This window comes from Bos grunniens, chromosome 13 (assembly GCF_055505025.1).
Source record: "Bos grunniens cultivar Pamir isolate PY7600 chromosome 13, Bosgru_T2T1.0, whole genome shotgun sequence".
Taxonomy (NCBI): Eukaryota; Metazoa; Chordata; class Mammalia; order Artiodactyla; family Bovidae; genus Bos; species Bos grunniens.
Genome location: NC_141177.1, coordinates 72,780,861 through 72,803,835, shown reverse-complemented (window position 1 = coordinate 72,803,835; position 22,975 = coordinate 72,780,861). Strand labels below are relative to the sequence as shown.

Sequence of the window (22,975 nt, the reverse complement as noted above, 5' to 3'; positions counted from 1 at the left end):
TGATTAAAGATTTACTGAGCATGGCCCAGCCCATCAGAACAAGACCCAGTTTCCCCCTCAGTCAGTCTCTCCCATCAGGAAGTTTCCATAAGCCTCTTTTCCTTATCCATCAGAGGGCAGACAGACTGAAAACCACAATCACAGAAAACTAACCAAACTGATCACATGGACCATAGACTTGTCTAACTCAGTGGAATTATGAGCAAGCCATGCCGTGAAGGGCCATCCAAGACAGACGGGTCATGCTGGAACGTTCTGACAAAACATGGTCCACTGGAGAAGGGAATGGCAAACCACTTCAGTATTTTTGCCTTGAGAACCCCATGAACAGTATGAAAAGGCAAAAAGATAGGACACTGAAAAATGAACTCCCCAGGTCAGTAGGTGTCCAATATGCTATTAGAGATCGGTGGGGAAATAAATCCAGAAAGAATGAAGAGATCGAGCCAAAGTGAAAACAACACCTAGCTGTGGATGTGACTGATGATGGGAGTCCAGTCCAAGGCTGTAAAGAGCAATACTGCATAGGAACCTGGAATGTTAGGTCCATGAATCAAGGCAAATTGGAAGCGGTCAAGCAGGAGATGACGAGAGTGAACATCAACATTTTGGGAACCAGTGAACTAAAATGGACTGGTTTGTGGTTTAGTCCGTAGTCCTGTCCGACGCTCCTGAGCCCATGGGCTATTTGTAGCTCGCCAGACTCCTCTGGTGATAGGATTTTCCAAGCAAGAATGCTGGAGTGGGTTGCCATTTCCTTCCCCAGGAGATCTTCCTGACCCAGGATTCAAACTTGGGTCTCCTGCACGGCAGGTAGATTCTTTACCGACTGAGCTACCAGGGAAGCCCCCAAATGGACTGGATGGGTGAATTTAACTTAGAAGACCATTATGTCTACTACTGTGGGCAAGAATCCCTTAGAGGAAATGGTGTAGCCATCACAGTCAACAAGAGTCCCAAATGCGGTACTTGGATGCAATCTCAAAAATGACAGAATGATCCCTGTTCGTTTCCAAGGCAAACCATTCAATATCACAGTAATGCAAGTCTATGCTCTGACCAGTAACACTGAACAAGCTGAAGTTGAATGGTTCTGTGATGACCTACAAGACCTTCTAGAACTAACACCAAAAAAATGTTCTTTTCAATATAGGGGACTCAAATGTACAAGTAGGAATTCACGAGATACCTGGAGTAACAGGTAAATTTGGCCTTGGAGTACAGAATGAAGCAGGACAAAGGTGAACAGAGCTTTGCCAAGAGAACGTACTTGTCATAGCAAACACCCTCTTCCAGCAACACAAGAGAAGACTCTACACATGGACATCACCAGATGGTCAATGATGAAATCAGACTGATTCTATTCTTTGCAGCCTATTCTATTCTATTCTTTGGAGACGCTCTATACAGTCAGCAAAAACAAGACCAGGAGCTGACTGTGGCTTAGATCATGAACTCCTTATTGCCAAACTCAGACTTAAACTGAAGAAAGTAGGGAAAACCACTAGACCATCCATCTATGACCTAAATCAAATCCCTTAGGATTATACAGTGGGTGTGGCAAATAGACTCAAAGGATTAGTTTTGATAGACAGAATGCCTGAAGATCTATGGATGGAGATTCCTAACATTGTACAGAATGCAGTGATCAAGACCATCCCAGAGAAAAAGAAATGAAAAAGGCAAAATGGTTGTCTGACAAGGCCTTACAAATAGCTGAGAAAAGAAGAGAAGCTAAAGGCAAGGGAGAACAGGAAAGATATACCCATTTGAATGCAGAGTTGCAAAGAATAGCAAGGAGAGATAAGGAAACCTTTCTCCGTGATCAGTGCAAAGAAATAGAGGAAAATAATAGAACAGGAAAGACTAGAGATCTCCTCAAGAAAGTAAGAGATACCAAGGGACCATTTCATGCAAAAATGGGCACAATAAAGGAAAGAAATAGTATGGACCTAACAGATGCAGATGGAGAAGGCAATGGCACCCCACTCCAGTACTCTTGCCTGGAAAATCCCATGGATGGAGGAGCCTGGTGGGCTACAGTCCATGCGGTCGCACAGAGCCGGACAGGACTGAGTGACTTCACTTTCACTTTTCACTTTCATGCACTGGAGAAGGAAATGGAAAACCACTCCAGTGTTCTTGCATGGAGAATCCCAGGGACGGGGGAGCCTGGTGGGCTGCCGTCTGTGGGGTCACACAGAGTCGGACACAACTGAAGCGACTTAGCAGCAGCAGCAACTACAGATGCAGAAGATATTAAGAAGAGGGGGTAGGAACACACACAAAAAAACTATGTAGAAAAGATCTTCATGATCCAGATAAGCACGATGGTGTGATCCTTTACTTAGAGCCAGACATCCTGGAATGTGAAGTCAAGTGGGTCTTAGGAAGCATCACTACGAATAAAGCTAGTGGAGGTGATAGAATTGCAGTTGAGCTATTTCAAATCCTAACAGATGATGCTATGAAAGTGCTGCACTCAATATGCCAGCAAATCTGGAAATCTCAGCAGTGGCTACAGGACTGGAAATGGTCAGTTTTCATTCCAATCCCAACGAAAGGCAATGCCAAAGAATGCTCAGACTACCGCACAACTGCACTCATCTCACACGCTAGCAAAGTAATACTCAAAATTCTCCAGGCCATCCCTCCATAGCACATGAAACGTGAACTTCCAGATATTCAAGCTGGATTTAGAAAAGGCAGAGGAACCAGAGATCAAACTGACAACATCCACTGGATCATCAAAAAAGCAAGAGTTCCAGAAAAACATCTACTTCTGCTTTATTGACCACCCCAAAGCTTTTAACTCTGTGGATCACAACAAACTGGAAAATTCTTAAAGAGATGAGAATACCAGACCACCTGACCTACCTCCTGAGAAATCTGTATGCAGGGCAAGAAGCAACAGTTAGAACTAGACATGGAACAACAGACTGATTCCAAATAGGGAAAGGAGTACGTCAAGGCTGTATATTGTCACCCTGCTTATTTAACTTATACACAGAGTACATCATGCAAAATTCCAGGCTGGGTGAAGCACAAGCTGAAATCAAGATAGCCGGGAGAAATATCAATAACCACAGATATACAGATAACACCACCCTTATAGTAGAAATTGAAGAACTAAAGAGCCTTTGGATGAAAGTGAAAGAGGAGAGTGAACAAGTTGGTTTAAAACTCAACATTCAAAAAACTAAGCAATGCATCCGGTCCCATTCCTTCGTGGCAAATAGATGGGGAAAGAATGGAAACAGTGACAGGCTTTATTTGGGGGGGCTCCAAAATCATTGCAGACGGTGACTGCACCCATGAAATTAAAAGACCCTTGGTCCTTGGAAGAAAAGCTATGACCAACCTTGACAGCATATTAAAAAGCAGACACATTACTTTGCCAACATTGGTCTGTCTCGTCAAAGCTATGGTTTTTCCAGTGGTCATGTATATATGTGAGAGTTGGACTGTACAGAAAACTGCACACCAAAGAATTGATGCTTTTGAAGTGTAGTGTTGGAGAAGACTCTTGAGAGTCCCTTGGGCTACAAGGAGATCCAACCAGTCCATCCAAAGGGAATTCAGTCCTGATGCTGAAGCTGAAACTGCAATACTTTGGGCACCTGATGTGAAGAACTGACTCACTGGAAAAGACCCTGATGCTGGCAAAGACTGAAGGCAGGAGGAAAAGGGGAAGACAAAGGATGAGATGGTTGGATGGCATCACCCAGTCGATGGACTTGAGTCTGAGTAAACTCCAGGAGTTCTGATAGACAGCGAAGCCTGGTGTGCTGTAGTCCATGGGGTTGCAAAGAGTCGGACACGACTGAGCGACTGAACTCAACTGAACTTCCATATAGTAAACATCAACAGACAGAAACAAAAGTTCCTTGGAATTCTCAATAATTTTTAGAAGTATAATAGGACCCTAAAGCCAACAACTGTCAGAATCACTGTTTCAAAAGATTATGTCTATCGAATAGTCATTAAAGTATGATTACTTCCCCTACTTCTAATAATCAAAGACACCACACACACACACACACACACACAAATGCACGCACACACAAATGCACACACACACATAGTCTGCTAATGAAAATATCTGATTGGCCTACATTCATCTGTGTAACAACATTATAATGAAATAATTACAAGCTGAAATACAACTGACATATTAGCAAGTGAAGTTTTACTCAAGGGAAAGGTTAGAGTTCAAACAAGCATTTGGGGCACTGGAAAAAACTTAGAGTCTAAAATTTAACCTCTAAGATTTCCTGAGAATTATAGAGATTCCAAACTGAGAACTTCAGAGTGTCGAAACGTATACAGAAACGTCTTGAGTTGAAGCTTATATTTTAAAAAATTCTTGTTCTTATGCTTGTATCTTTTGTTTCAAATCACAGGTATCAACAATAACATTGCCTTATGTATGTCCAATTCTTCAATTAAATTTGCAAAGAAAATGTTAAAAGCATGAAGACTGAGCATTTCAAATAGTTCAGTGTCCCTCTTTCCAGAGTTAACTGTGTACTGCAAAATTTACCTGAAATGGATGTTTGGAAATCCTTCATTCTGACTGTGTTATTAGGAACAGAATCTTTCATTCTGACTGCTGGCTGAATGGGGTTTGGAAACAAGTTGATTACTAAATAATGTACATAGGAGACAATCCACAGTTCAGATAAAATTATAAAAGTTTTTACCTTCACGTTAGGATATTTCCCAGGAGACTCTAAGAGGAAAAAGGGACACAGAGTTAATTACATGTAAACATGAAAGCCAGCTGTACATTCATGCAGAGTTAGTACCGAGCAGAATCCTCGCACTCAGCCTTGGCACTGAATACATTCAGTTTTAGTGTCTTGTTTTTAGGGGGATCTTAGGACACTGGTAAGACAGACATAGGAATCCACCAAAGATAGTGAAGAAAAAATAGGAATACAGGCTCACCAAAACATGCAGTTAAGATTTCAAAAGCAACATTACATTTTCAATGGCTTTATAAAACATTAAAGTGCACACAGACCAATGTGAATGTGCTGACTGATGAGGAGAAAGTGGATCTGAATCAGAGGAGCAAGTCATGAACCCAAGAACATAAACGTGAAAGCTGATGGTAAAATGCAACAGCACATCTTGAATGCAACACAGCAGTTATCATTTCCACCATTATGCGATAAGTATTTATCATGTTCTTCAGTCTGTCCAGTCATTTAAGAAGTGCACAGCTGGGATGACAGTTCACCAGAATGTATAATTCATTTCTCATCAAAGACAGAGTAATGAACTGATTAGCCTGGATATACACTTGTAGAAAAATGGCTCATAAAAATATTCATTTTTTTTTCCCATATCCATGTGGGCTACTGGAATGCCTACTTGTCTTGTCTCCTCTAGTCTAGCCATCTTAAAGTTTCTCAATCCACTCATGCAGGAAGGTATATAAGACACATCTAGGAAATAATGTATAATAAATTCTCAATATTTAAATATAATTATCAAAAAGGAAATAATATATTTAATTGCCACAGAATTATTAGAAATTAAAAATCTTGCATGTTTCAAAATCAGTGTAGTATTTATTAAAAGTATTTCTACGTTTAGGGAATGAACCCTATTGATCTGTTTGGCTTCAAAATTTAGTTTAGTTTGGTATATCATGTTAATGCTTCAAAGGATTTCTATGAAACAACTTTCAAAGAATCAGCTATCTTTATAAAAAAAAAAAGTCAATGCCTCCTTTTACAAATTAATCTAATTTGAATAACAAATACCAGTACAACATATATCTTTGATGCCTAAGAGTTACTCAGAGGGGCTGCAGTTTCCCCCACTTCTAGCACCCCCTCCCAGCTCCAGGATTCTCTGGAGCAATAATGATCTTATCTTTTTTCAGGGTAAATACACTGAAGTCATCTAGAAGGAGCTCTCTCAAGTGTCCTCATCAACTCCAAACTCACCTCCCTACAGCCTTCCTTTCCTCCCTTTGTCCTTTCACTAGATTCTCTCCTCTCTAAATGGTAATCTCTAGATCTGTGGACTTAAATCTTCCCCCTTGACATCCTTTCTATGGATCATCCCTACCTGTGGTCTTCTTTACAGACTGGGGCCTGGTGGACCAGAGTCAACGAAAAGAAAGCAAAAGAGAGAGACTAATATTCCCTGGGTTATGTGGAAAACCAATAAAGCCCTAGAATAGGGCTAATACCACTCACTAAGACACAGGGCATCCTTCTCAAGGAAGTCTTGAAAGCCCGGGCAGGAAAGTGAGCTCGGCAGGACTCCATACTCCAAAGACCTAGCCAGAGAGAGAAAGAAGGACACGGGGGACCCAAGTCTCTAGTGGAACAAGGGTGCATTATTCATGTTTGTGTGAGTTTACATATTGTTATAGAAGGAAGGTTTAGGCAAAAAAATAAAGTTGAGGAAAGAAAAAAACCAGATGTATAACAACCGTTACCAAGGGAATAACAAAGAATAACAATCGTCTCAAGGCCAGAAGACAATCCATATCTTGAGTAAGAGGGTCGTGACTAAACACTGTAGGGTAGAAGGTACTGAAGGAAATCCACGTATGCATTCCGTCCCATGACCTCAGTCCTGGGAACAGCGTGCCGCTCCACTCGTTCCTGTATACCAGGAACTGATAAGGAACAGAGGGTTCATGAGAAACAGAAAACAACATACAGGAGTCCTAAAGTTAAATGTTCCCTGACACCTACCATTTCTTTCTCCCTCTTTGCTTAGCAATGGTATCTTACACCTATAACTGCTACTTCATCTCTTTGCTTCCCTCTGGCTATAAACACACTCAGAAAGAAACACAAAATACTGCTTTTCCTTGATCCTGTTCTGTCCTGCACTATCCAATGCTCTTCTTCCAGGTTTCTCTATATGCACGGCTACACCCTTGCTACTCAGAGAGCTTGTTAGGAACACAGAACCTCAGACCTCCTGCTCAGCATGTGCACTTCACACATGGTCCCCAAGAGACTAATTAAAATTTGAGAAACACTGGTCTACACGGAGTCTGCTTCTACATGACTTCAACTTAATACATTCTCCTGAAATCTCAGCCTCTGTTTCCTCACATGAACACGTCCCCCCAAACTGAAATGGCATTAGAAGTTGGAAACCTTCCAGTGGACTCTCTCTGAGGCTGTGGTTCCTTGGTCTCCCCATCATGCCCCCTGCTCTCTCCTTTCCAGTTCTCTTTAGTCCCACGTGACACCATGCTGGAAAGCAGCAACATTTCGTATGACACCAATTTGCACACATTACAGCTGAGCACCTATGCCCATGCTTCCAGGAGGAGGATGACACAGTGCTCTGCACGACCAGGGACCACAGTTCTGAACGTCTTCCTAATAACAAGTAAACAGGAAGAGGTGAGAACTTTGCTGTTCTTCTCTGACAAGTTTTGGTGCCAGAAGCTCACTTTGAATTCATCGTCCGTGTCAAATACTCTCCCTTTATCTAAAGACCTTCATTATTTATTGCCCCCTTCCCCCACAGACCTGTGCTTCCTTTTCTTCATTTCCTCCCTGTACCCTCTGTCTCTCTTATCCATCATTCCCTCTTGCTTCTTATTTCTTGACCTTCCTTAGGTCGTAGAGTATCTTGAAACAGAACTAATCATTTGGTTTTGGTCATGTGTCACATGGAATCTTAATTCCCTGAGCAGGGATTGAAACTGCACCACCTGCATTGGACAGTCTTAACCGGACAAAGTCTTAAACATTGGACCACGAAGTAAGTCCAAGAACTAATAATTTAGCTCCTTAAACTGGATTCTCAATGTACCCTGTGGTAGACACCTGATAAGATGCATAATTGCCCTCCTTTTCTCATCTTTTTTCTCACTACCCATCTGACAGGTGATTTTCTTTGCCTATTAGAATGTATCAGCATTCCCATTTTCAATCAACGTTCTGTCAAATGACTTTTCTGTAAAACACAGTTCTTACCTTCTACTTGTCCATTTAATGTCTTTTTTCCTCTTTGACCAGCAGTTCCAGGTAAATAATCCACATACTTCTGTGGAAGGATCTCAGAGATACTCTGCTAGAATGAATGATAACACTGAGTTGCATGAAGAGTTCCTAATCCTTTTTGAAGAAATACCCTAGTTTTAACCTGGTTAAGACAGGGTTGCCAAGATCCCACAGTTGCTATGTGACAGAACCAGGATGCTGAATTCAAACATGGTGCTGCATCACCAAGCAGTGGCTGCCACATCTAAGAGACCAGGCCCTTCTTATCTCCTTCCATAGCTGCCACCTTCAAACAGGGCACCGTTACTTTATGGTACTTCAAGTATGGCGGCCATAAAGGTACTCTGCACGTGCTACTTAACCTATCCAAAATGGTTTGCACTTACTAAAACATCACTAAAGCTAACTGCTGTTATTTTAGCCCCACATATTTATTACTATTTCCCATGCTTTTGCTTCTCTTGAAATGTTCCTTGCAGATCAACTTGACAATCCAAATGCAGTAATATTTTCAAGCTTCAAGCACTATCTTGTCAACGTCAATTTGGTAAAAAACCAAAATAGAAATGAAAATCAAAACTACAGTGAGATACCACCTCACACCAGGCAGAATGGCCATCATCCAAAAGTCTGCTACCTCTGCTGCTGCTTAGTAGCTTCAGTCATGTTCAACTCTGTGCCACCCTAAGACTGAAGCCTTCCAGGCTTCCCTGTCCATTGGATTCTCCAGGCAAGAATACTGGAGTGGGTTGTCATGGCCTCCTTCTCGACTCAGGGAGGAAATCCAGGTCTCCCACTGAAGGCAGATTCTTCACTACTCAGCCACAATGAGATACCACCTCACACCCGTCAGAATGGCCATCATCAGAAAGTCTACAAACAATGAATGCCAGAGAGGGTGTGGGGGAAAGGGAACCCTCTTGCACTGCTAGTGGCAAGGTAAATTGATACAACCACTATGGAAGACGGTATGCAGGTTCCTTAAGAAGTTAGGAGTAAAACCACCATATGCCCCAGCAATCCCACTCCCAGGAGTACACCCTGTGGAAACCAAAATGGAAAAAGACACATGCACCCTGATGTTCACTGCAGTGCTGTTTATGATAGCTAGAACATGGAAGCAACCTAGATGGCCATTGACAGATGAATGGATGAAGAAGTGGTGGTACATATATACAAAGGAACATTACTCAGCTGTAAAAAGGAATGCATTTGAGTCAGTTCATCCACCTGGATGAACCTAGAGCCTATTATACATAGTGAAGTAAGTCAGAAAGAGAAATATAAATGTCATATACTAATGCACATGTATGGAATCTAGAAAGATGGTACTGACGAATTTATTTGCAGGGCAGCAATGGAGAAACAGACAGAACCGACTTAGAGACACGGGGGAAGGGAAAGAGGGGAGAGGGTGAGATGGATGGAAAGAGTAACATGAAAACTTACAATTCCATATGTAAAATAGATAGCCAATGGGAATTTGCTCTATCACTCAGGGAACTCAAAGAGGGGCTCTGCAACAATCTAGAAGGGTGGCATGGAGAGGGAGATTGGAGGGGGGTTTGGGAGGGAGGGGACCTGGGTGAACCTATGACTGATTCTTGTTGATGGCTTTCAGAAAACAACAAAATTTTGGAAAGCAATTATCCTTCATGTAAGAATAAATGAATTTTTAACAACCCTATTTGAACATTCACATGATTTACTGCTTCTTTCCCTGTAAACAGCACACTAACGACTCTAACTTCTTATCTATGTCTTCTGGAATGGCAGGTAAAGATTAAAGAAATGACCTAGATACAAAAAAAAAAAAAAAAGGAGTAAAACTATGATTACCTAAGTTGAAGGTTTAAAAGTTTTCAAATACATTTATGATGATCAAGAAGGACTCAATATTCACATCGGGAAAGAAAAAACCAACGAAAAAAATCAAGTAACCACAAGGACTAACTTTTCTATATGGAAGAATTTACATGTTAGTTCCACATGTATAACAAAGAATTGACATGGTAATTTAACATCTATAAACACTGAAATTAATAAAGTTTCTTAAAAATAATGTGTGTGTGTGTGGGGGGGGGGGGGCGCAGTCCTAAGATGGCATAGGAATAGGATGGGCAGACCACTTTCTTCCTCACAAATTCATTGAAAGAACATTTGAACGCTGAGCAAATTCCACAAAACAACTCTGAATGCTGGCAGAGGACATCAGGCACCCAGAAAGGCAGCCCACTGTCTTCAAAAGGAGGTAGGACAAAATATAAAAGATAAAAAGAGAGACAAAAGAGGTAGGGCCAGAGATCCATCCCAGGGAGGGAGTCTTAAAAGGGGAGAAGTTTCCAAACACCAGGAAACACTCTCACTGGCGGGTCTGTGGGGAGTTTTGGAATCTCAGAGGACAACATAACCCGGAGGAAAAATAAATACATAAATGAATAAAACCCACAGATCACGTGCCTAACCGGAACTCCCAGAGCTTGCATCCACCAGCAGCAAGTGCGGGCTGAACAGGGAGGCACGGGCTGCATTGCTTAGGGTAAGGACTGGGCCTGAATGCCCTGAGGGGGCAATCTGAGGGAACTAACATGAGATAGCAACCCAAACTGTGGGATAGCCAGAGAGAGAGAGAGAGAAAAAAAGAGAGAGAGAGAACTATCCTGCGAAAAGCCCTAACCTAAGGCCCTGCCAGGCCCACTCAGAAAACAAAGGACTGAGCAAATACCAGAGGAGAGCTAGCCAGCTGCGGATCGGCCCATCTCCCACTGGAGACAGGGAGGCAGGAGGGGGGCACCCAGAGCTGGAAAGAGGCAAACTCGGCCCCAGAGAGGCATCCTCTACCAAGCTGCAAGCAGGCACCCAGTCACTAACCAAAACCCCTTGGGATTCTGGATGGTTGACTTCTGCCGGGAGGGTCACAGCCAGAGATCAGCTCCCCAGAAGAGGCATACGACACGGTGGAAACGGGTGCGCCCGCTGCCACCCAGGAAACCGAGCGGCTGGACCGGGGAGGTGATAAGATGCACTCCCCACCTGGGGAGACCGCTCGCCAAGCACCTGGTCGCCTGAGCTGCTCGGGCCTGGGAAGGGCACAAAACGCAGGCCCAACCGAGTCTGCCCCTTTGTGGACTACCTGAGAACCTGAACCTGAGCAGCTTAGACCTCGGAAGTGCACGCAACCCAGGGCCCGCCTCAGATAGTTCCCCAGCAGAGCAACCTAGAGCCTGAGAAGTGTAGAGTGGGAAAGTACATGTGCCATGAGCAAGGGCAAAGCCCGTGTGGCCGAGACACTGCAAGCACTCCCCACACATGCCAGTGATATTTGTTTGCAGTGTCCCTCTGTCCCCACAGCAGTACTGCACAAGTGAGCCTAAATAAGTAACCACCTTCGCTCCCTTGTGTCAGGACAGAAATTAGACACTGAAGAGAACAGCAAACGGAAGAAGCTAGAATAAACAGAGGGAACCGCTTTGGAAGTGACAGGTGCAACAGATTAAAACCCTGTAGTTAGCAGCGACTACATTGGGAGGGGCCTATAGATCTTGAGAAGTATAAGCCAGATCACGTAACTATCTGGAACTGAACTGACCCCACACTGCCCACAACAGCTCCAGAGAAATTCCTAAATATATTTATACTATTATCATTATATAAATATTTAAATTTTATTTTAAAGTCCTCTATTACTCTGTCATGGTCTTTGTAGACCGGGACCTGGGGACTGGAGTCAACAAGAAGAGGGATGCAGGGGACCCAAGTCTCGAGTGAAACAAAGGTGCTTTGTTTGCAAAAAAGCATGTTTATATATATTCATCCAAGGCAGCTTTAGGCAGTAAAAAAAAAAAAAAAAAAAAAAAGGAGCAAAAACAAAGGCAAGCAAATAACAATCTTCAAAGGGCCAGAAAGAATTGCATGTCCTGAGTGAGAGGGGCATAACTGAGCAGATCACATTTGAGTGAGGTCACTGGAGGGAGTCACTGAAAGGACCAAGCAGGTGCCCTTTCTCAGGATCTCAGTCCCAGGAACTGCGTGCAGCTCTGCTCATTCCTGCAGCACGTGATGAGGAATACAGAATCCTTGAGAAATGGCACACAAAAGAAAAGAATAACATATTGGATCCCTTAAAGCTGAACGTCCCCTGACATTACTCCTTTAATTTTCATTTTTATAACCTACTATTACCTTGCAAAATAAAAAAAAGACCCTATTTTTAAAGCAAGCTTCATATATATATATATTTTATAATTTTTGTGACTTTGTTTTGGTTTTTTAATATTGTATTTTTCAGAGTCTAACCTCTACTCTAGATTTTTAATCTTTGCTTTTTGGTATTTGTTATCAAGTTTGTACCTTTAAGAACCCAATCTTCAGTACCCATTTTTACTTGGGAGTGTGATTCTTGGCTTGATTGCTCTCTCGCCTTTTTGACTCTGCTTTGTCTCCACCAGGTCGACTCTATGTCCTCCCTCCCCCTTCTTTTCTCTACCCAACTCTGTGAATCTCTTTGTGTGTTCCAGGCTGTGGAGAACACTTAGGGACCTGATTAGTGCCTGGATCTGTCTGTCTCATTTTCATTCACCCTTTTATCCTCCTGGTCACCACTGTCTCCTTCATCCCTCTTCTCTTCTCTTTGTAATTCCATGAACCTCTCCAAGGGGTCCAGACTGTGGAGAGCACATAGGGAACTGATTACTGGCCAGCTTGCTCTCTCCCCTTTTGATTCCCCCTCTTCTCCTCCTGGTCACCTCTATCTCCCTTCTCCCTCTTCTATTCTCCATGTAACTCTGTGAACCTCTCTGGGTGTTCCTCACAGTGGAGGAGATTTTCATCATTAACCTAGATGTTTTATCATTGATGCTGTATAGATGGAGAAGTCTTGAGGCTACTGTAAGAATAAGACTGAAAACCAGAGGCAAGAGGCTTAAGTCCAAAACCTGAGAACACCAGAGAACTGCTGACTCCTGGGAACATTAATTGATAAGAGCTCATCCAAAAGCCTCCATACCTGCACTGAAACCAAGCACCACCCAAGAGCCAACAAGTTCCAGAGCAAGACAAGCCATGCAAATTCTCCAGCAATGCAGGAACATAGCCCTGAACTTACATACAGGCTGCCCAAATCACACCAAACCCATAGACATCTCAAAACTCACTACTGGACACTTCATTGCACTCCAGACAGAAGAAATCAGCTCTACCCACCAGAACACAAGCTTCCCTAACCAGGAAACCTTGACAAGCCAAATCGTCCAATCCCACCCACAGCGAGGAACCTCCACAATAAAAAGGAACCACAAACTGCCAGAATACTGAAAGGCCACCCCGAACACAGCAATCAAAACAAGATGAAAAAGCAGAGTAATACTCAGCAGGTAAAGGAACATGATAAATGCCCACCAAACCAAACAAAAGAGGAGGAGATAGGGAGTCTACTTGAAAAAGAATTCAGAATAATGACAGTAAAAATGATCCAAAATCTTGAAAACAAAATGGAATTACAGATAAATAGCCTGGAGACAAGGACTGAGAAAATGCAAGAAATGTTTAACAAGGACCTAGAAGAAATAAAAAAGAGTCAATCAATAATGAATAATGCAATAAATGAGATCAAAAACACTCTGGAGGGAACCAACAGTAGAACAGCAGAGGCAGAAAATAGGATAAGTGATGTAGAAGATAGAATGGTAGAAATAAATGAAGCAGAGAAGAAAAAAGAAAAATGAATTAAAAGAAACGAGGACAACCTCAGAGACCTCTGGGACAATGCTAAACACCCCAACATTCGAATCAGAGGAGCCCCCGAAGAAGAAGACAAAAAGAAAGGCAATGAGAAAATACTTGAGGTGATAATAGTTGAAAACTTCCCTAAAATGGGAAAGGAAATAGTCATCCAAGTCCAAGAAAACCAGAGAGCCCCAAACAGGATAAACTAAGGCAAAACACCCCAAGACACATATTCATCAAATTAACAAAGATCAAACACAAAGAACACATATTAAAAGCAGTAAGAGAAAAACAACAAATAACACACAAGAGGATTCCCATATGGATAACAGCTGATCTTTAGATAGAAACTCTTCAGGCCAGAAGGGAATGGCAGGACATACTTAAAGTGATGAAAGAGAAAAAACTACAACCCAGATTACTGTACCCAGCAAGGAGTTCATTCAAATATGAAGGAGAAATCAAAAGCTTTACAGACAAGCAAAAGCTGAGAGAATTCAGCACCATCAAATCAGCTCTTCAACAAATGCTAAAGGATCTTCTCTAGACAGGAAACACATAAAGGGTATACAAACTCAAACCCAAAACAACAAAGTAAATGGCAACGGGATCATACTTATCAATAATTAACTTAAATGTAAATGGGTTGAATGCCCCAACCAAAAGACAATGACTGGCTGAATGGATACAAAAACTAGATCCCTATATATGTTGTCTACAAAAGACCCACCTCAAAACAGGGGACACATACAGACTGAAAGTGAAGGGCTAGAAAAAGTTATTCAATGCAAATAGAGACCAAAAGAAAGCAGGAGTAGCAATACTCATATCAGATAAAATAGACTTTAAAATAAAGGCTGTGAAAAGAGACAAAGAAGGAAACTACATAATGACCAATGGATCAATCCAAGAAGATGATATAACAACTATATATGCACCAACACAGGAGCACCACAATATGTAAGGCAAATGCTAACAAGTATGAAAGTGGAAATTAACAATAGCACAATAATAGTGGGAGACTTTAATATCCCACTCACATCTATGGATAGATCAACAAAACAGAAAATTAACAAGGAAACACAAATTTTAAATGATACAATGGACTAGTTAGACCTAAATGATATCTATAGGACATTTCACCCTAAAACAATGAATTTCACCTTTTTCTCAAGTGCACATGGAACCTTCTCCAGGATAGATCACATCCTGGGTCATAAATCTAGCCTTGGTGAATTCAAAAAAATTGAAATCACTCCAAGCATCTTTTCTGACCACAATGCACTAAGATTAGATGTCAATTACAGGAGAAAAACTATTAAAAATTCCAACATATGGAGGCTGAACAACACACTGCTGAATAACCAACAAATCACAGAAGAAATCAAAAAAGAAATCAAAATATGCATAGAAATGAAGGAAAATGAAAAAAACAACTCAGAACCTATGGGACACTGTAAAAGCAGTGCTAAGGAGAAGGCTCATAGCAATACAGGCTTACCTCAAGAAACAAGAAAAAAGTCAAATAAATATCCTAACTCTATACCTAAAGTAACTAGAAAAGGAAATGAAGAACCCCAGGGTTCGTAGAAGGAAAGAAATCTTAAAAATTAGGGCAGAAAGAAATGCAAAAGAAACAAAAGAGACCATAGCAAAAATAAACAAAGCTAAAAGCTGTTTCTTTGAGAAGATAAATAAAATTGACAAACCATTAGCCAGACTCATCAAGAAACAAAGGGAGAAAAATCAAATCAACAAAATTAGAAATGAAAATGGAGAAATCACAACAGACAACACAGAAATACAAAGGATCATAAGAGACTACTATCAGCAACTATATGCCCAAAAAATGGACAACTTGGAAGAAATGGACAAATTCTTAGAAAAGTATAACTTTACAAAACTGAACCAGGAAGAAATAAAAAATCTTAACAGACCCGTCACAGGCATGCAAATCGAAACTGTAATCAGAAATCTTCCAGCAAACAAAAGCCCAGGACCAGACGGCTTCACAGCTGAATTCTACCAAAAATTTCTTCCAGAAAATTGCAGAGGAAGGTAAACTTCCAAATTCATTCTATGAGGCCACCATCACCCTAATACCAAAACCTGACAAAGATGCCACAAAAAAAGAAAACTACAGGCCAATATCACTGATGAACATAGATGCAAAGATCCTTAACAAAATTCTAGCAAACAGAATCCAACAAAATATTAAAAAGATCATACATCATGACCAAATGGGCTTTATCCCAGGGATGCAAAGATTCTTCAATATCTGCAAATCAATCAATGTAATACACCACATTAACAAATTGAAAGATAAAAATCATATGATTATCTTGATAGAGGCAGATTTCTCTTTGACAAAATTCAACATCCATTTATGATAAAAAAAACTTCCCAGAAAGTAGGAACAGAAGGAACATACCTCAACATAATAAAAGCCATACATGACAAACTCACAGCAAACATTATCCTAGTGGTGAAAAATTGAAAGCATTTCCCCTAAAGTCAGGAACAAGACAAGGGTGCCCACTTTCACCACTACTATTCAACATAGTTTTGGACGTTTTGGCCACAGCAATCAGAGCAGAAAAAGAAATAAAAGGAATCCAGATTGGGAAAGAAGAAGTAAAACTCTCATTGTTTGCAGATGACATGATCCTCTACATAGAAAACCCTAAAGACTCCACCAGAAAATTATAAGAGCTAATCAATGAATATAGTACAGTTGCAGGATATAAAATTAACACACAGAAATCCCTTGCATTCCTATACACGAACAATGAGAAAACAGAAAGAGAAATTAAGGAAACAATTCCATTCACCATTGCAATGAAAAGAATAAAATACTTAGAATATACCTACCTAAAGAAACAAAAGACCTATATATAGAAAACTATAAAACACTGGTGAAAGAAATCAAAGAGGACACTAGTAGATGGAGAAATATACCATGTTCATGGATCGGAAGAATCAGTATAGTGAAAATGAGTATACTACCCAAAGCAATCTATAGATTCAATGCAGTCCCTATCAAGCTACCAATGGTATTTTTCACAGAACTAGAACAAATAATATGACAATTTGTATGGAAATACAAAAAACCTCGAATAGCCAAAACAATCTTGTGAAAGAATGGAACTGGAGGAATCAACCTGCCTGACCTCAGGCTATACTACAAAGCTACAGTCATCAAGACAGTATGGTACTGGCACAAAGACAGAAATATAGATCAATGGAACAAAATAGAAAGCCCAGATATAAATCCATGCACCTATGGACACCTTATCAATGACAAAGGAGGCAAGAATATATGATGGACAAAAGACAGTCTCTTTAACAAGTGGTGCTGGGAAAACTGGTCAACCACTTGTAAAAGAATGAAACTGGAACACTTTCTAACACCATACACAAAAATAAACTCAAAATGGATTAAAGATCTAAACGTAAGACCAGAAATTATAAAACTCCTAGAGGAAAACATAGGCAAAACACTCTCCAACATAAATCACAGCAGGGTCCTCTATGACCCACCTCCCAGAGTAATGGAAATAAAAGCAAAAATAAACACATGGGACCTAATTAAACTTAAAGGCTTTTGCACAATGAAGGAAACTATAAGCAAGGTGAAGAGAGAGCCTTCAGAATGGGAGAAAATAATAGCAAATGAAGCAACTGACAAACAACTAATCTCAAAAATATACAAGCAACTCCTGCACCTCATTCTGGAAAAATAAACGACCCAATCAAAAATGGGCCAAAGAACTAAACAGACATTTCTCCAAAGAAGACATACAGATGGCTAACAAACACATGAAAAGATGCTCAACATCACTCATTACCAGGAAAATACAAATCAAAACCACCATGAGGTACCATCTCCTGCCGGTCAGAATGGCTGCTATCCAAAAGTTTACAAATAATAAATGCTGGAGAGAGTGTGGAGAAAAGGGAACCCTCTTATGTTGTTGGTGGGAATGCAAACTAGTACAGCCACTATGGAGAAGTATGTGGAGATTCCTTAAAAAACTGTAAATAGAACTGCCATACGACCCAGCAATCCCACTGCTGGGCATACACACCGAGGAAACCAAAAGTGAAAGAGACACGTGTACCCCGATGATGTTCATCGCAGCACTGTTTATAATAGCCAGGACATGGAAGCAACCTAGATGTCCATCAGCAGACGAATGGATAAGAAAGCTGTAGTACATATACACAATGGAATATTACACAGCCATTAAAAAAATACATTTGAATCAGTTCTAATGAGGTGGATGAAACTGGAGCCTATTATACTGAGTGAATTAAGCCAGAAAGAAAAACACCAATACAGTATACTAACACATATATATGGAATTCAGAAAGATGGTAACGATAACCCTATATGCGAGACAGCAAAAGAGACACAGATGTAAAGAACAGTCTTTTGGACTCTATGGGAGAAGGCAAGGGTGGGATGACTTGAGAGAATAGCATTGAAACATGTATATTATCATATGTGAAACAGATCGCCAGTCCAGGTTCGATGCATGAGACACGGTGCTCAGGGCTAGGCACTGGGATGACCCAGAGGGATGGGATGGAGAGGGAAGTGGGAGGGGAGTTCAGGATGGGGAACACATGTACATCCGTGGCTGATTCATGTCAGTGTATGGCAAAACCACACAATATTGTAATTAGCCTCCAATTAAAATAAAAATAAATAAATAAAAATAATGTGGAATGTACACGTTGCTAGAGATATTTTTTAAAGAAAAAATATCTTCCACAGATAATTTTATAAACTCTGGTGGTAATTTTTCTTTCCTTATGACTTTATAATAATACGTAGTCTATATAAGAAAAAAGCATAAGTCATGATTTCGTTCATTTAATGTATGCAATTACCCATTATTTGCTGACATTCAGAAAAAAGAAATCAGAATCTCTCCAGAGGAAAAAATACACTTCTACATTTCTTCTTTTAGACTGTTGCAGCTGAAAATTTTCTCACTTAATGAAGAGAGATTAAGAATCTCATTTATAAAATTATAAATTATAATTTTAGTAAAAAGAATAGATTAAATGCTTATGTATTTCCTCTTTATTTTCAGAAAGATCTAAAACACCCACCAAGGTTATAGCAAACAGTAAGATAAATTAGATAAGTACATTAAGTATCTAGCGTCGGACACGACTGAGCGACTGAACCGAACTGAAGTTAGAAACCACAATAAACAGAAGGGCCCAAAATTCTTAATTCACAATACGTCTCCAAAGGCCTAAAACAGGGCTCATCTTGAATTGTCTCTAAACGAAAGTTTTGCTAGGTTAAATAGAAGACTGCTTCATTAATTTTGAAGTGAGAATTTTTTTAAAAAGAGAACTCACTTCAAATTTAAATGAACTTCCAGAGGGAACTATATTCAAAAAATATATATATACATACACAAGTGTAAACAAATCACATTGCTGTACACCTGAAACTTACACAGTATTTTAAACTGACTACATTTCAATTCAACAAAAAAACAAGAACAACCACCAACCTCGAAAACAACCACCAAAAAAAATAATAAGGAACACATTTTTTTTAGTTCTTCATAAGAATGTCATTCTATGTGTCATTCAAAAGAGTATGAGCATTGTTTTTTTACAACCTCACTTTCTCTTCTTAAGTTGAATTTGAAATAATTTCTCACATATTTATAATATAGAGTTCCTGGTCTGACTGACCCCCACTATTTCTGTTGTGTTTGTATAATACCTGTCTCATCTTCACTCTCATTCCATCTTATATTCATCTTGTCCTTCTTAAAGGAATTCTTCCTCTTCATCCTCCTCCCCATCTTCATATTCATCTAGTTGTTTTTCCTCAATTCAGTTCAGTTCAGTCGCTCAGTCGTGTCTGACTCTTTGCGACCCCATGAATTGCAGCACACCAGGCCTCCCTGTCCATCACCAACTCCCGGAATTCACTCCTCAGTGCTTTGTAATTCTTTTCTTTCATAACAGCATACTTCGTATGCCAGTATTTATAAATCTGAATCCTGCACTTGTATGCCTCTTATTATCACACCTTTTTGTATCGTGACTTTGAGGGCTTCTATTTCTGTGGTGGGATCCTTTTTGTCATCATAAGGATCAGGGGAATGGTATGTGAACAAATACAGGGAAAGAAGAGTTACAAACAGAACAACTTACCTTTGTACGACCAAGGCCTGCTACAGACTTGAGAAGTTTTGGAACAGGCTCAGGCAATGGGAAGGCAGGACGACAGATGCCCTCAAACCAGGGTGATGGTTTGGGAAATGTTTCAACCACATCTTCAACATTACTACCAGAATTATTGTTCTGAGAGAAAGTTGTACTCTCTGGTCTCAAAATACCACATTTTGCTTCTAGTACAGTGAAAACAGGAGAGAGTACATGAGAACATGTGTCATTTCAAATCAAGGAATAACACCAGGAGGACAGTCTTCAAATAACTTACTGTTTCTCTTGGATAGCTGAGAAGGCTTCATTAACTTCATTAACTTTGATTTCAGGACATGCTGGAGAAGAAATTAAGAGCTTGAAGAATATAACAAGTATCAACCTGAATAAAAGAATTATAACATCCCCCATTTCTCTATGATCTAACACAAAGAGCATAGGCTCTGGAGTCATTCAGAGGTGGATTCAAATCACAGTTCTGTCACTGACTGACCTGCTCATGGGGAAAGGATTATGACAGATGACATCAGAAGCACCAGATCTTCCTCTCCTTACCCCTAATTGACTGCTATACAAATACTAGGACACCCACTAGATTACTTTCTCTACCAAAATGTTCTAGAGTAATAATTTATCCTCGGTAGTTTAGAGCACTATTGAAAAACTAAGACATTTAAATTAATTGCTATATTTTGAAATTTGCTTCCATGATTAATATATACATGGATTATCACTTGTGAAGGGTAATATGAAAGTTTAGGTTTTAACAGAACCTTATTTAGATGGGCTAGAACTGCAAACAGGATAAGCTACTTCTATTCTGTTTGTCAAACAGCTTGAGACCAATGAAACAGCAAAAAAAAATCAGCTACTTCTATGAAACAGGGAAAAAACAAGGTTAAACCCGTAAGACAATGATCATGAATGAAAGCCACACTCTAAATAGAAAGCCATAAGCAAACATGTTCACAATAGAGGCAGAGAGAGATGGACTGAAAGAACAGACATTGAAGAAATGTGTTCTGCAAGGAAAAATTAGGTTAACAGGAAATATTTTTTTAAAAATTTAAAAAAGGTAGAGGAGGAAGAAGAAAGGAAAAAGTGAGACATTTCTAGTCAAGAACAAACTTTACAGAAAAAAAAAAGTACAATAAGGTATGTGGAGAAACACATATATTTAGAATGTATATACAATAGATCAGTACCATATCAGTATTCTTAAGGATATACTATGAGCAAAGCCTCTGTTTCATATGATTTTATTAATATATTTTATGCATCTACACTGTTCTTCAAATTTTATGAAAATATCAACATCAGTTCAGCTCAGTTCAGTTGCTCAGTGGTGTGACTCTTTGCAATCCTATGGACTGCAGCACACCAGGCTTCCCTGTTCATCACCAACTCCCAGAGGTTTTACAAACTCTTGTCCATTGAGTCGGTGATGCCATCCAACCATCTCATCCTCTGTCATCCCCATCTCCTCCCGCCTTCAAACTTTCCCAGAATTGGTATTTTCCAATGAGTCAGTTCTTCGCATCAGATGACCAAACTATTGGAGTTTCAACTTCACCATCAGTCCTTTCAATGAATATTCAGGACTGATTTCCTTTATAATGTACTGATTGGATCTCTTTGCAGTCCAAGGGACTCTCAAGAGTCTTCTCCAACACCATAGTTCAAAAGCATGAATTCTTTGGCACTTAGCCTGCTTTATAGTCCAACTCTCACATCCATACATGACTACTAGAAAAACCATAGCTTAGACTAGACAGAACTTTGCTGGCAAAGTAATGTCTCTGCTTTTCAATGTGCTGTCTAGGTTGCTCATAGCTTTTCATCCAAGGAGCAAGCGTCTTTTAATTTCATGGTTGTAGTCACCATCTGCAATGATTTTGAAGCCCCCAAAAAGAAGTCTGTCACTGTTTCCATTCTTTCCCTATCTATTTGCCATGAAGTGATGGGACCAGATGCCATGATCTTCGTTTTCTGAATGTTGAATTGTAAGTCAACTTTTTCACTCTCCTCTTTCACTTTCATCAAGAGGCTCTTTAGTTCTTCTTCAATTTCTGCCATCATGGTGGTGTCATCTGAGTATCTGACGTTATTGATATTTCTTCTAGCTATCTTGATTCCAGCTTCTGCTTCATCCAGCCCAGCATTTCACATGATGTACTCTGCATATAAGTTAAATAAACAGGGGGATAACTTACATCCTTAATGTACTCCTTTCCTGATTTGGAACCAGTCTATTGTTCCATATCCAGTACTAACTGTTGCTTCTTGTCCTGTATACAGATTTCTCTGGAGGCAGGTCAGATGATCTGGTATTCCCATCTCTTGAAGAATTTTCTACACTTTCTTGTGATCCACAGAGTCGAATGGTTTAGCACAGTCAAGAAAACAGAAGTAGATGCATTTCTGGAACTCACTTGCTTTTTTTATGATCCAGAGGATGTTGACAATTTGATCTCTGGTTCCTCTGCCTTTTCTAAATCCAGCTTGAACATCTGAAGTTCATGGTTCATGTACTCTTGAAGCCTGGCTTGGAAAATTTTGAGCATTACTTTGCTAGCATGTGAGATGTGTGCCATTATGTAGTAGTTTGACCATTCTTTGGATTGCCTTTCTTTGGGATAGGAAGGAAAGCTGACCTTTTCCAGTCCTGTGGCCACTGGTGAGTTTTCCAGATTTGCTGGCATATTGAGTGCAGCACTTTCACAGCATCATCTTTGAGGATTTGAAATAGCTCAACTGCAATTCCATCACCTCCACTATCACTTCGCATTCCAGGATGTTTGGCTCTAGGTGAGTAATCACACCATCCTGATTATCTGGGTCATAAAAATCTTTTTTGTAGAGTTCTGTGTATTCTTGCCACCTCATCTTAATATCTTCTGCTTCTCTTCGTCCTTTATGGTGTCCATTTTTACATGAAATGTTCCCATGGTATCTCTAATTTTCTTGAAGAGATCTCTAGCCTTTCCCATTCTATTGTTTCCTCCATTTCTTTGCATTCATCATTGAGAAAGGCTTTCTTATCTCTCTTTGCT

General features: G+C 40.1%; 1 protein-coding gene across 5 annotated transcripts in view; it reads right to left on the bottom strand.

Moving 5' to 3' along the window:
* LOC147361226 (ankyrin repeat domain-containing protein 26-like) overlaps positions 1-22,975 on the bottom strand; it is a 77,190-nt gene that overhangs the window by 33,459 nt on the left and 20,756 nt on the right. For 4 of the 5 annotated variants that reach the window (XR_015139932.1, XR_015139933.1, XM_086334957.1 and 1 more), the window contains exons 9-13: positions 20,200-20,260; positions 19,911-20,107; positions 7,968-8,064; positions 4,704-4,732; positions 4,544-4,616 (exon numbers count right to left, since the gene is read on the bottom strand). Coding sequence is in view for 3 of the 5 variants with exons in the window: in XM_086334957.1 (XP_086191083.1) it covers positions 4,544-4,616; positions 4,704-4,732; positions 7,968-8,064; positions 19,911-20,107; positions 20,200-20,260 (457 nt within the window). In the remaining 2 variants the exon portion in view is untranslated. The remainder of the gene's footprint in view (positions 1-4,543; positions 4,617-4,703; positions 4,733-7,967; positions 8,065-19,910; positions 20,108-20,199; positions 20,261-22,975) is intronic. The other variant, XM_086334959.1, reaches the window with a different exon arrangement.